This window comes from Grampus griseus (genome assembly GCF_964374135.1).
Source record: "Grampus griseus genome assembly, chromosome: 8".
Taxonomy (NCBI): Eukaryota; Metazoa; Chordata; class Mammalia; order Artiodactyla; family Delphinidae; genus Grampus; species Grampus griseus.
The window spans coordinates 54,980,415-54,994,507 of record NC_139002.1 but is presented as its reverse complement, the minus strand read 5'-3'; the positions used below and the strand labels follow the sequence as shown (position 1 = coordinate 54,994,507).

The 14,093-nt window shown below is 55.4% G+C and overlaps 1 protein-coding gene across 4 annotated transcripts in view; it reads left to right on the top strand.

The window, feature by feature from the left end:
* Positions 1-1,950: 1,950 nt before the first annotated feature.
* Positions 1,951-14,093, top strand: part of MYO7A (myosin VIIA) — a gene marked incomplete at its 5' end in the record, with an annotated part of 88,148 nt that continues 76,005 nt past the window's right edge. For 3 of the 4 annotated variants that reach the window (XM_082659550.1, XM_082659549.1, XM_082659548.1), the window contains 4 exons: positions 1,951-2,061; positions 6,021-6,173; positions 13,218-13,402; positions 13,891-14,012. In XM_082659550.1, coding sequence (XP_082515676.1) covers positions 1,963-2,061; positions 6,021-6,173; positions 13,218-13,402; positions 13,891-14,012 — 559 coding nt within the window. Of the gene's footprint in view, positions 2,062-6,020; positions 6,174-13,199; positions 13,403-13,890; positions 14,013-14,093 lie in introns of all 4 variants that reach the window. The other variant, XM_082659547.1, reaches the window with a different exon arrangement.

The window sequence follows — 14,093 nt, the reverse complement described above, 5'->3', positions numbered from 1 at the left end:
ACTAAAGCAGTCGTGAGGATTAAATGGGAAGCAGTCATGCAGCTTGGGCACACAGTAGTTGCTCAGCAAATGCATGAGTTCTCCTCCCATCCCAGATGCTCTCCAATTTTTCTCACTTTCTCTGGGAGACAGCTTGGGTTTGAAGCTAGTCTGTTTCTAACATGTGCTAACCTCCCATGAAGTGAAGGCCCATAATGGCGGCTGTGGCTGAAAAGTAGTTGGTTCTGATGGGAACAGGAGGAGGCTGAAACAGTGAAGAGCTGGCCTTGGGACTCACCAAGCCCACGCCTCACTGAGGCATGTGGAAACTGAAGCTCAAAGAGGTCAGCGATTTACTGGAGGCCAAGTGGGTCCTGGATCCCAGTCTCATAGCCCAGAGCTGTTTCCCCTGGGCCATCCCCATGGGCTTATTTCATTGTGAATCAGTTTTAGCAACTGTTATGCTTTTAACTGCCGCTTGATAGGAAGTTATATTTTTATTAGGATGTCTAGGTTCTCTTACCCTTCTGGGGAACTTGGGAACCACCCCCAAAAAATACTCTTACTAAGATTAGAATTAGGGCTTCCCTGGTGGCACAGTGGTTGAGAGTCCGCCTGCCAATGCAGGGTACATGGGTTCGTGCCCCGGTCCGGGAGGATCCCACATGCCGCAGAGTGGCTGGGCCTGTGAGCCATGACCGCTGAGCCTGTGCGTCCAGAGCCTGTGCCCTGCAACGGGAGAGACCACAACAGTGAGAGGCCCGCATACAGCAAAAAAAAAAAAAAAAAAAAAAGATTAGAATAAAATTCAAACTTTTACCTCCAGGCCAATGAGAGTCTATGAGTCCTGAATCTTGCCCATCTCTCTCTCTCATCAGGTCCTGCAACAACCACCTCTTTGCGGTTCCTTCCTGCCTCAGGGCCTTTGCACTTATCATTTCCGCTGCCCAGATTTCTACCCTTGCTCTTTCCTAGCCTGACTGCTTTTCGCCCTTCAGGTCTCAGCTCAGAGGTTTCCTTCATAGGGTGGCTTCTCTGGCGAATGAGTCTCCGGTTGGCCGGCTCTGTCTTTCTCCAGCGTTGGTGTGCTCACTTCCATCACAGCACTACCGCCATCCCAAGTGACCGTGTACTTGCTCAGTTGTTTGTTTTCTGTCTCCTCCCAGCTAGAATGTGGACTCCATGCTCACTGCTCGATCCCCAGCATTTAGATCCATCAGTGCCTTGTACCCAGTATGTGCTCAGTACATGCATGTTGAATGCATCAGTGCTGAAAGTGGTTGTTCTAAGTCCATTTTCTGACTCTGGGTTGTAGATTTGGCTTCTGTGAACCCTTACTGAGCGTGTAGTGGGAGCCAGGCCCTTTGCTGAACGCTGCAGGGGACACAAATATAATGGTCCCCTGGCCCCAGATCGGGATGTCCCCACAAGCCAGGAGACAGTGTGGCTGAGAGCGCTGCCCACATATATCATGGGGCCTGGCACAGAGCAGCATCACTGCAGGGAAGTCATAACTGTGGGTGTTGACCAAGGAGGTGACAGAGGCTGTTTGAATGTCCTGGGGGTACGCCTCCTTTAGGACAGAGGGGAAGTGTTTCTGCCTAAACTGCAATGAGTCTGCTGTACATGTGTGGGCTGTAGCGTCTTGGGGAGAGGTCAGGGCTTTGGACAGGCCTGGGCTTGAAGCTGCCCAGCTGTGTGGTGTTGGCTCTTCCCCTCTCTGAGCCTCTGCTTACTCATTATAAATTGGGGACAGTAACAGCTGCCCCAGAGGAGGGATTGATGACACTACATCGTGCCCAGCCCAGGCCCTGGCACCATGGCTTCCACAGTGCCAGTTCCCTTCTCTTCCCTCTTCTGTGGTTGGCACAAGAGCCTCTGGTGGTGGAGGGGTGGGCACAGGACTGCTTGGAAGGAGTACCCGATCCCCCTCCCTGCTCACCTGGCCTGGGCCTCTCTCACCCGCAGGGGGACTATGTCTGGATGGACCTGAGATCCGGGCAGGAGTTTGATGTGCCCATCGGGGCAGTGGTGAAGCTCTGTGACTCTGGGCAGATCCAGGTGGTGGACGATGAAGGCAATGTGAGTAGCCCGCGGCCACCCCGCCCCCAGGCCTTGGGGGGGACCCAGGCTGACAGGTGACCTGCCTCAGGGGGATGGAGGCAGTGCCTGTGCCCCGCTTCTGCCTCTCAGAGCCCCCTTCCCCCATGGAGCTTTCCCCATCACCCCCGTGGGAGGGAGCCTCCCCTTCTGCCCCAGGCTGCCTGTTCTAGTTCCACCAGCACTTCAGTCCGTTCTGCCTGGTATTAGAAATGTGTGTCTGTGTGGGCATACCGGTGTGTACAGTGGGGCAGGAGGTGGCACCGGCCTGGGAGCTCCTCAGGTACAGGGGTGCTTTCGGGTCAGACAGACCGGATTCAAATCCCATCCTGCCCACTTGCTAGCTATGCAACCTTGGCCAAATCTCTTTCCCTCCTGAACCCTCACAGGGTTATTGATTCATATGTGAGATCACACGTGAATGCCTCAGAAGAGGGTGAGGGGGTCTGAAAACGCCCGCTCTCGTTCTGTGGGGTTATGGCATCACACGAATTCACTGTCCACCGCGACGCTGCCCTGGAATTAGTCTAACAGTTGAATGCTTTATCTCTTGTGGCCCTGAAGAAAAGGGCCACAGGAAGTGTAAGTTTAATAGACAGTGAGAGTGGGGCCTTGGGGAGGGAAGAAAAGGTCTTAAGTCAGGGTCCTGCCTTAGAGAAGGTGACCCTGATGAGGGCCCAGAGGGGAAGCCTGGGAACTCTGGACATGTGTGCATGTGCATGGCATGTGTGTATGCGGCAGGGGCACATGTACAGCCTAGTGGGGACATGGAGGACCAGAGAGATTAGGTTCCACCGTAATCTGGGTTGTGTCTGATGCTGTGGCCGGCGCTGGGGGCACAGAGACAGTCCCCATCTTAGCCTCTTAGTTTGATGGGGGTGGAAGAGGGCGCAGTGACTTGGAGAAGAAGGCTCTGTTGAGCGCCAGGGGAGGGCTCAGGACCCTGGAGGCCTGGTACTGAACGTGGAGGAGGCAGGGACATCACTGCTATCCCTGCAGCCCCCAGGGATACCCGCCTTGGGGTTTGCAAAGCCCTTTGACCGAAGTTCTATCTTTAGGTCCTCACAGTGTCTGTGAAAGGCAGGGAGGACAGCAACTGTTACCCCAAGGGGAAACTGGAGTCCAGAGAGGGACCCTCAGGACGAGTCGCACAGCTAGTGAATGATGGTGCTGGGGTCAGGATTCGGACCTCTGGGTTTTGTGTGGGCGTTTCCTCTCCCAGCATCTCAGTGGCAGCTTAGAGCTCAGGTTCTGTTAACCACACTTTTGTCCCCTGAGCTTTTAGAAATGGAGTGCCTGCAACGTCATTCCAGAGGCTCCAGTTCCAGGGCCTTCTAGGAAGCCCCTGTGAGGTTGCAGCCTCAGAAGGGGGACACGGATTTGGCTGGCAGCACACACAGGCCCACAAGCTAGCCTGGACCCCCCGGGTGGGGCCCAGGGACTCTGTCTGCAGGCTTGAGTTTCATCTGGGTCATGTTGCATGTCAGATGGTGTCCCATAACTGTGTCACCGGATCCCAGAGGTCCCCTCCCACTTGCCCCCTGAGAACGGGGGCTGCAGAGGGGGGAGGGATGTGGCTGGCTGGCTGGGAGCAGGTTAGGGGGCTGGGTTTGCTTCAGTGGCATTGGGCCCCTAGCAGCTTCTGGCCTCCCCTTTCACCAGCCTTTCCTACTCGCACTCCCTCCCCCTACCCCACCTCCAGGCCATCATCTTTGACCCCTCTGTCTGCCCACAGACTCCCTCAGCTTGAGGGCAGGGACCAGGTGAATCACATCTGGTTCCCCAGAGCACAACAAAAGGTCTCCCAGAGAAGGTCCTCTGTAAAGACTTGCTGAATGAATGAAAGGTCATGGTTCCGTCCTCACTGGAGTCCTAAGGCTCTGCTTTTGTCCAAGCTGTTCTCATTGGCAGATGTACCCCTCCTTCCCTTCCTCTACAGAGCACGTGGTCCTTGCCTCTCTGAGCTCAGTGCCAGGCCAGCTCTTTCCCAAATGTGCCCCCAGGCCCTAGAATTGGCCATGTTCCCTCTCTGTCTCTCGCTGGTATGCCTTCAGGGCCAGGCCTCAGTTTCTGCCCTGGTTACACTTTGGTCTGTGCTGTAGGTGTCTGTGGACGTTGACCTGAGCGCTGCTGACCTCAGCCGGGCGACCTTCCATGCAGGAAAGGGGCGGGGAAAGGCTCAGCTCTGCCATCTAACTGAGCACGCCACTTTACCTCTCCAATGTGACTCCTCACTGTAAGATGGGACTGGTAATTCCATGATGAGATGTTAAGAGAAACAAATGAGAACATACATCTCTTTTGCAACAAAAACTGGAAAACATTAAAGTGATAATACCCAGCACTGGTTGAGCAATTATCAGGCACCAGTGCTTTTTAGACCTGGCAGGAGTGAAACAGAGGTTGGCCATTATTGTATCAATTAACCCTCCCAACATCTCCAAGAAAAAGGGATTGTTAATCTCATTCCCATTTCACAGATGAGGTTGTAGAGGTTCAGGAAAGCAAAGTGATGTGCACAGGGCTACAGGTCTTGCAGTGGCTGAGCCACCTCTTAACTCTGTGCGGAAGTGTCTTGGGGAGGAATTATGGGACCAGAGGCTGGGGTCGAGCGGGGAAGGCAGACAGCCTGCCCAAAGTCCTCTCCCCTCTGGCCCACTCCAGGGCTTAGGACCGAGTCAGGGAAAGGGAATTTTCCAATTGGATCAGCTTTTATCAAGAAATAGGGTGGGAGAGAGGAATGTTCCACACGGGATTGGAAAGTCAGCAGGTTCTTTGATCTCACCACCAGGCGCATTCACGTCAGGGCTGTCTGAGGGCCTGACCTGGAATGTAATGCCCTGGCCCAGGAGACGCCGTGAAATGCCAGGGAAACTGGAGTCATGAGCAATCGCTGGCCTGCCCCTCACCTCTCTGAGGGCCGTGGTCCTCTGATCCTATTTTCTCATGTGATGTGAGGGGGCTGGAATAGGGGACTTCTGGGGTCTCTCCATGACTAGGACTCTGCTTTTAATTCAGACTGGTTCCTAGTAGTCCCCAGCTGGCCATCTGTCTCATCGGGGATCCCCTGCCACGTCATTTGTGCCTGGCCCCTATATGAGGCACTGTGAACCAGGCGTATAGCAGACATGGAACCAGCCTTGGGGAAAATTGAGGGGTCAGGGCCAGAACTGCGCTCCGACAGTGGCAGTGACCATTGCCTTGCAATGGGAGACCTAGGGTATGTGGGAGCCCAGAGGAGGCACCGACCGCAGCCTGGGGAACCAGTCAGCTTTCTGCCTGGTCCTGAGGCTCCCAGGGTTCCGGCATTTGGGAACAAGGAGGGGGCCCCAGAGGGCTTTGGAGGTTTGACTCAGGTTGTAGCCACAGTGCAGAGCACAGGAGAGATTCTCACTTCTCTGAGAAGCTGGGGCTGTGAGTAGAGGGTGCTGGAGACCACCTGGGGGAGGTCAGAGGAAACCACGGCTTCACAAACTTGTTGAAAGAACAAAGGCTATGGCCCAGATGTGCAACCATCTGCCCCCCGTGGCAGCAGGAAATACTGCACTGTCTGAATAATTCTTGTGCCTTTGTTTATCGGAGTTTGGATTTGAAGCCAAGTCTGTCTAACTCCAGTGATTACACTTTCCACTCCATCCTGTAAGGTGACTGGAGAGACTAATCCCCTTTATGACAACCATGAGGTAGGGCCCAAATCCCTGCCATGCCCACCTCTTAGGTCTGCAGAGAGAATCCCCTAAGAGGAGGAAGAGTGGTCCATGAAGGGTAGGGGTGGGCGCTAATGTCCTCATAGATGTTAGAAATGATAGTGTTTGGCTGCAGGAGAGGCCCTTATGGGGTCGCAGGTACCCGGGGTTCCCGTCCCTCCCGGGACTCTTCTCTAGCAAAGTGCAGCCAGGAGGACGCAACTAGCTTACGTTAGCCACTGTGCCTCCCCGCAGGAACACTGGATCTCCCCGCAGAATGCCAGGCACATCAAGCCCATGCACCCCACGTCGGTCCACGGCGTGGAGGACATGATCCGCTTGGGGGACCTCAACGAAGCTGGCATCCTGCGCAACCTGCTCATTAGATACCGAGACCATCTCATCTACGTGAGTGCCGCCCCGCCTGCCAGCAGCCCCGCCCACTTGCAGTCCCTCTGACTTGCAGCCAGCCCTGCCCAGCCTCTGCAGCTAGCCACTGGGGACCAGGGACTCAGCCCATGCCCACAGCCGCTCGGGTCTGTGGCTCATCCTCTCTTTTGGGCTGTGGCTTGTGTGGTCTGTGATTGGAGAATGGGGAGGTTTTTCCCAGAGGTTCATGTGCCTCCGTAGGGCTGAAACCGCCGGGAGGCCAGACCAGGGAGGGGACGGTGACAGGCTCAGTGCTTTGCCCAGAGATGGGGGATCTGCTGCTCTCCCTGGGTTTGCTGTGGGGTCAGGACCTGCCACGGGTCCTCAAAGTCAAGAGGGGATGGGTTGGAAGTCTGTGTCCTCTTGAAGGGGATGGAGGCTGGACATGCTCCTTGATCCCCCAAACCCTTGAAATTAGAACCAGTCATACACACCCCCCCACACTTCCCCACCTTGAAACTCAAGAGGACAAATAAAGAGCATCTCACTCAGCCAGGAGTGAGCTGATCCCAAGAGGTGAGCTGAGAGACCATGAGAACAAGAAGGGCCCATCAGGATCATTTAGTCTAGAGATTCTCACTTTCTGGCCTCAGGAGTGCTTTATGTTCTTAAAAATTATTGAAAACCTCAAAGAGCTTTTGTTTATGTGGGTTGTATCTATTGATATTTAACATATTAGAAATTTAACTGAGACATTTAAAAGTAACCACAAAAAATCCATTATAGGATAATGTATTTTTATGAAAAATAACTATATTTGCCAACATAAAACAATTAGTAAGAAGAGGGGCATTGTTTTACATTTTTTTCAAATATTTTTAGTATCTGACTCAATAGAAGACAACCCGATTCCTGTATCTGCTTCACATCCAGACTGATGTGACATTGTGTTGACTGAAGTGTATGAAGAAACTCTGGCCTCACAGATATGGAGGTGGAGAAGACAAGACCTTATGGACTTCCTGAAAGGGTCTCTGGGACCCTCAGGGGTCTTTGGACCACACTCTGAGAACTGCTGACCTAGTCCCATTTTACAGACAGGGAAACTTAGGCTCTATAAGGCTTAGCCAGGCCCGGAGCTGTGTGCCCAAGCAGCTCAGGGGTGAAGGAAGCTGTGGGTGTACAACAAGGAGAGAGCAGGAGGGAGCCCCCTGAGCCAGGTCCCCAGGCTGGGCATGCTCAGGGGAGGTGTGGGGTGATAAGTGCCTGAGAGGGGTGCGGAGCTGGTTCCGCAGAGTCTGTAGGAGTGAGGTCTCTCTCCCAGGTCACCTCCTGGCCGCTGGCGGAGATGGCGTTCAGGAAGGGACACTTCATGAACAGAAGGCCTGAGGCAGGACCGTGCCGAGTGAGTGATTTGTCAGACTGTGAAGGGGAGCCAGGGAGACAGAGCTGGGAGAGTCTGAGGGAACCTGAGGAAGCACAGCAAGGAACTCTCGGGCCCTCAGAAGTCCTGGAATTGTGGTGCCTCAGCTGCTCGGGAGGCCCCCTGCCAGCCTCCCCACTCTGGGTCCTTCTGTAGCTTTCAGCTCCCAAGAAGAGGCTGTGCTTGGGCCCCTGACGTACGTTGATTGCATTGGCACAGCAAGCAGCTTTCTCAGGGAGACCCTTAGTACCGACAAAGCCCCTCTCACTCCTTTCCTCACCCAGGGGGCAGGGCACAATGGCACCTCCAGATGTGAGCAGTGTCACCTAGACAATGGCGTGGGGGAGCTAGGACTTGAGCCCAGGCCAGAGATATCCCATGGGACCCACTGGTGTCTGCACCCCAGTTCTTGGCGGTTCCCTCCTCCCTCCTCTCTCTGGACAGCAGGTGGACACAGGATGGTCCAGGGGCTCTCCATGGCCATCCACCCAGGTCTGGGTGGAGTCTGACACTTGGGTCTGGAGGTGAGTGGGAGCCTACCTACTTGCCTGCCCAGGGAGGCCACTGCAGAGCTGACGTCCTGACACAATCTCCTTTTGGGGGTGAGCTTCACAGGGGGGAGCTGAGTGAGGTGGGAGTTGTTTCCAACAGGGACCCCGCGGACAATGTCTAAGAATAATTCAGAGGCATGTAGTTGGTTATTTTGCACGTTGTTTAGTGATTTTGCCGACAAAATGGTTCTTTGTAAGTGAGGGGGTCGGTTGGTAGACTGAATCAAAGAACAAAGGCAAACGCAGGATTCAAAAGGGAGAGAGGAGGAAAAAACTTCAGACAGTCCGAGATCAGTGAATCTTGTTTGTGAAGTTTTGAGGGTAGACTGGCAGCCGGCAGAGAAATCAGCCTGAACATTAGGCCTTACCTAGGTTGACTGTGGGATCAAAGAAAAGAATTCTAGAGTTTTGTGGATTCTCCAGAGAACGCTGGGATCTGCACCGTTTGCCTCATTAGAAGTTTCACTAGTAGCCTTTCTGACTGATTTTTGGGTGAGGGTGGGAGGGCATGGGGGTGGAGCCCACACGAGGTGTCTGAGCTGTCTTTCTCCTTCAGAGACTCATGGCTGGAAGTCAAGTCGTGGCGCCTGGAAGGTGCCCAGCTTGGATAGTCTGTGGGCCTGAGATGCTGGGTGTCTGTTGGTCTGGGGAGCCGTGCTCCACAATTGTAGGGCTCAAGAGTCAGCTCAAATGACTCTCTGACTCTATGATTCTGTGACTGGGTGCGTGAAGTAGGATTAGAGCAGGGCTTTGAAGAAGCAGCCAGGCCATTGTCCCACCCAGAAACCATACCTGTCCCTAACCATGGCAACCCCTGGTCACTTCATGGCTTGGGTTACCCTGGGCACACCCCCACGCACCCAGGATTTCCTCAGATTACCACGGCCACTCACAGCCTTTGGCCCGGAGGACGCTCTGTCCCTGACTGTCTGCCCAGGGCTTGCCTGCTCCAGCTGGCCTGGCCCCAGGTGTGTGAGGGACAGCACCCCAGGGCCGTAAGTCAGCCCGAGGCACCCTACATGGAGCAGAGCCTTCAGAGGACACCTAGCAACCTCTCGCTGGGTGGTCCCAGAGGCCAGGGATCATCCCTGGGTCTTGCGGGCAGCAGGTGGCAGGGCTGATGCTAAACATGGGCTGGAGCCCTGGTCTGGGGGCTGGGGGGCCTGGATCCAGGTCTTGACAGGTCGCCTTTAGGGAGTCCCTACCCATTTCTGCTCTCAGCCGTCCCTTTGGCACAATGGGGTGGGTGCCTCTGTGACACTGGGAAGGTGTATGTGTCTAAGATGTATGTCTTGGTCTCCATGGTCTGCTAAGGGAGAGGCCCCAGGGCTAGCAGGCCCGGAGGCTTCCTGGAGGAGGTGGATTCCTACCATATCTCCTGGGGTGTGTCTCTGGCCCAAGAGAGGCTCCTTGATCTCCACCTGGGGACTTGGGGGCCCCTAGGGACCTGTGTGCTATGTCCTTGTCTTGGGAATAATCCTTATCTCTTCCCTACTCCAGCCCATGGGCCCACAGGGCAGGCTTTATTACTGGAAAAGAGGCCTGTGCTGGGTAGTTGGACATTAACTCTCTGCTGACCATGAACCCTTGGAGAGACAGAGCCAGAGGGCCTCAGGGAGCAGTGCCTAGAGCCTCAGGGGACGGATGGGTGCTAAGGCCCAGAGAAAGGCAGGATGGGCCTAGGTCTCATTGTCAGCAGTGGCCAAGCCCCTCACTTCTCTTACCTCCCCCACTGCCAGCTCCACAGTCTCACAGGTGAATTCCTGGGATCTGGGGGAGCCCAGGTGGGGAGGCGAGAGCTGGGGTTCTGGTGCCAGGGTCCCTCCTTCATCCCACTCCCTGCTTATCTGCTGTGCAACCTTGGCAAGCCCCGCCCCTTCTCAGAGGCTCAGTTCTCCCATCTAAGAAGGGGCGTCATGACTACATCTCACAGGGGCCTTCTGACAATACAGAGAGAGATGGCGTGGAAGCTGCAAGTCCTGCGCCCGACAGGGATCTTCCTGGCAGGTGGTGTGTCCTTGTTCTGCTGGGCCGGGTCCTCTCGCTGAAGGAAAAGGCTTCGTTTTTATTATTTAGTTTGAAATGGGTACATGTGCTACAGATTGGAAAATATTCCTTCTGCCACAGAGATGACCGCTGCTACTCACTTCTTATCTATCCTCTAAGAGAAAGACTATATCTATATGATATATATGATATTAAATTATATATATATATATAATTAAAAATTTTTTCTACACAAATGATAGCATTTCTCCTCACACCTGTGTGCTTTTTCCACTAGCCCCAGCCCGGGCCATCCTTCCTGTCAGCGTAGGCAGGCCCGCCGCAGTGTTGCTGACAGGCCTGTCCCCTCAGCTCCTTTTCTTGCTGTTTCCTGTGGACAGCAGTGAATTTCTTCTCCATCCATTAATTTAGTGACTCATTCGTTCACTTGCCAAACATTTGCTGAGCGTGTCTTACGCACCATGCACAGTATTGGGCCCCAGGTAGAGAGAGGAGTGAGGCTGGGGGGCAGAGGCCTTGAACCAGAATTATGGAGGAGTTGGGGGCCAAGTGAAGGGGACCATGGAGGCTGTGATGGGTCACACAGGAGGGCGCCTGGCTTCCTGCGGGGGGAGCGCTCATCTCCGTTTGGACCTGAAGGATGAGCAGGCATTGGCTGGGTGAGGGGGCAGGGGATGGAGTTTGGTGCTTTTAACAGAAGGTTTAACATGGAGGGAGCCTCTGGCTGTGGGATGCAGATAACGAGGGCCAGGGCTCGGAGGTCTGTGGGCAGGAGAAGGATACTGACTTTGTCCTGAGGCCATGGGGAATCTCCTGAGGGTTTTCAGGAGGAGGATGACACAGTCAGATTTTCAGAGCTGACTCTGGTTCCCAGTGGAGGACAGATTGTAGGGGCCAGTGTGGAAGCTGGGAGCCCAGAGGGGAGGCGCCTGGCCGGGGAGGTGGCCGTGCCCACGGAGTGAAGTGCATTGTTATGAAGGAGAGGGAGGCCTCCCGGGTCCCGCCCTGGTGAAGGTCCGCCTGGTGAAGGTCGGCGGTGAAGGTCGGTGGTGAAGGTCAGCCGTGAAGGATGGTGGTGGTGCTGTTGGCCGAGCTGGGAGGCAGAGGAGGAGCAGGGTTGAGGGGAGAGTGAGCTCCCATCTGGACAGGCTGGTGGACGTCAAGTGGGGGAGGAGGCTGAGGGGTCTAGTGCTCAGGAGGGCCCTCTGGGCTGTGGGCAGAGTAGACAGGGCCATGGGAGCTGTGAGGGGGAGAAGAGGGTCCAGGCCCAGCCCCTGGAAGGCTGCTTGTGGCATCTCAGCGTTCCCTTTGCCCTGTGCTTGGTCTGTCCTCAGGGCCACCTCGGTCTGGCTCTGACTCCCCCCGTCGATCGGTTCATTGGGTCTGAAATGGTGTCTCTGCCTCCTGCGTCTGTAGCTGCTCTTCATTCTCCCCAGCTGCCAGGGTGACCTTTTCCCAGCAATCCTCCCAAGTGTCCTGTCCTTTTATGCCTCTGTGTTTATCCCCACTGACGAGCCCTCCACTCCCCCGTCCCCCCCCCGCCGCCCCAATCTCAAGGAATCCGTGTGCTTGGTGCAAGCTGCCAGGGCCCCAGGCTCTCCCTCCCTGCCACCCAGCGTGTGGCTGTCAGCCTCCCCACGTGCCTCAGGGAAGGGTTCTTGAATGACAGCACGGAGCCTAGCTGACCTGAGGCCACGTGAGGATCACGGGCCAGGTCGTTGAGCATCACTTTGTTAGGGAAGTATTCAGAAGAAAGGAAGGGAGCATTTGTGGACAGCTGACTCTATACCAGACACCTGTCAAAGGTTGTGCCCTTTGGTCTCTATGACAGCCCTGGGAGGTGGGTGTTAACCATCTCCCTTTTACAGATGAGCAAACTGAAGCTTAGAGAAGCAAAGTGATCTGCCAAAGGGATGTTCCTTGTGGCTGTCTCTCCTACCTGGTTACCAGAGTCTAGCTGGTAGGAAGAGCCAGGGGGAGAGGAGAGTCCACTGGGGCCCAAAAGGACAATGTCTGGCAGGAGAGAAGCCTGGGTCTGGGGTGCTCAACCCAGGGCAGCTTTGCATGGCCACACCTGCCCCCGGGGTGGGCACTTGCCCTGGCATGCGGTGCTGGCAGCAGCCCCTTCCCTGCATGGCCACCTTGGGCTGAGGCTGCTAGGGCGTGACTGGGGCTCTGGTATGATGCACTGGGCCCTGGGTGGGAGGGGATGGGCAGGGCTGTCGCCTCCCCTGCACAGTCACGTCTTTCTTCAACCCCTCTGGGCCCAGATGTCAATAGATCCGTCACCATTTATAAGCTGGGCCTGACCTTTTTGAGTTGGAGTGGGGAGAGGTGGGGAGGGAAGGAGAAGTAACCCCTGAGGGCCTCCCTGTGTCCTGGTGGCAGGAGGGCCAGGCCTTGTGTCCCCTGTGTAGCAGGGCCCACAGCAGGAAATTTTGCACGTAGGTGCCCTAACAGAGGAGCCCGAGGAGAGAAAGCCCCCAGAAGGCTCTCTGAGGTGTGTCTGGCCTGTGTGTCCCCACTGCCTGGGATGGCTGGAGGCACTCTGTCCCCCACAGCACAGGGGCAGTGCTGCAGAGACTGGGGCCCACCCAGCCCCTTTAGCTCTTTATGGCTTCATTCCACTCCCCCCTCACCAAGCCAACTCCTCCACTCTGGGAAGGTCCAGTTTGTGAATTTTACTCTGAAGGTTTGGGATGCAGGGTTTGGAGGCAAAGGTGGGGGCCAGCATTTGAGAATTACCTGCAGTGTGCTATAAATTTTAAAGTCCACCATCTTCTTTCATAAAGTTATATTATGCCCATTTTACGGATAAAGATAAGGAAATTGAGGCTTTGAGACCCACCTTCCCTCCCTCCCCACTTCCTCCCTCCTTTCATCAAATGTCTCTGAGCACCTACTGTGAGCCCGACCCAATGCTAATCTGAAGGCCCCACCCCCAGCTCATAGGGAGGTAGGATTCTGACCCCAGATCCATGGGACTCCAAAGCCAGTGCTGTCCCTTCCAGAGGGACGGAGCAGGGCAGAGCCTGAGAGCTTTCTAGAGTCAGAGCCTCCCACATGGGAAGGAGTGAGCTCCCTGTTCCTTGTTGCCCACAGACCTACACGGGCTCCATCCTGGTGGCTGTGAACCCCTACCAGCTGCTCTCTATCTACTCGCCAGAACACATCCGCCAGTACACCAACAAGAAGATTGGGGAGATGCCCCCACATATCTTCGCCATTGCTGACAATTGCTACTTCAACATGAAGCGCAACAGCCGTGACCAGTGCTGTATCATCAGGTGGGCGGCCCAGGACCAGCATGGAGCTCCAGGCTTGGCCCCTAGAACTCCTGCTCTGTGCTCCCGCTAATGCCTCCTAATATAGAGAATCACCTCCCCTTTCCCAGGCCTTATACCTCTATTAATGCTACCAAAGCACATGTTAACTGTTGAGACCAAACTTGTTTACTGCTGGCTCCTGTTAAATTATGGTCAGTTGCAACCTTAGGCTCCTGTTCTCTCTTGGGCAGAGGGTAAAACAACAAAGCATTGATCGAGCATCTAGTTCGTGCCATGCTGTGTGGCAGTATGGGTGGAGGAGTGTGTGTGTCTGAATAAGGGGAAAGAAGGTAACCTTTAGCTGTGGCAGGGCGCTGAGCTCCTTTCGCCTTCCCCAGACCTGGAAGGTCCGTAGTGTCAGCCCATTTTACAGATAGGGAGCTGGTTGGAGGGGGGGCCACAGTTTAGGGCAGTAACGGGTCTTGCCTCTGCCTGGGGCTCCTCTGCAGTGGGGAGTCTGGGGCAGGGAAGACGGAGAGCACAAAGCTGATCCTGCAGTTCCTGGCGGCCATCAGTGGGCAGCACTCATGGATCGAGCAGCAGGTGCTGGAAGCCACCCCCATCCTGGAAGGTAGGGCCGGGCTCTCAGGGCGGGGCTGGGGGGCTGGGGGGCGACTGACATTGACCGTGACCCATGAACGTCTGCCCACCC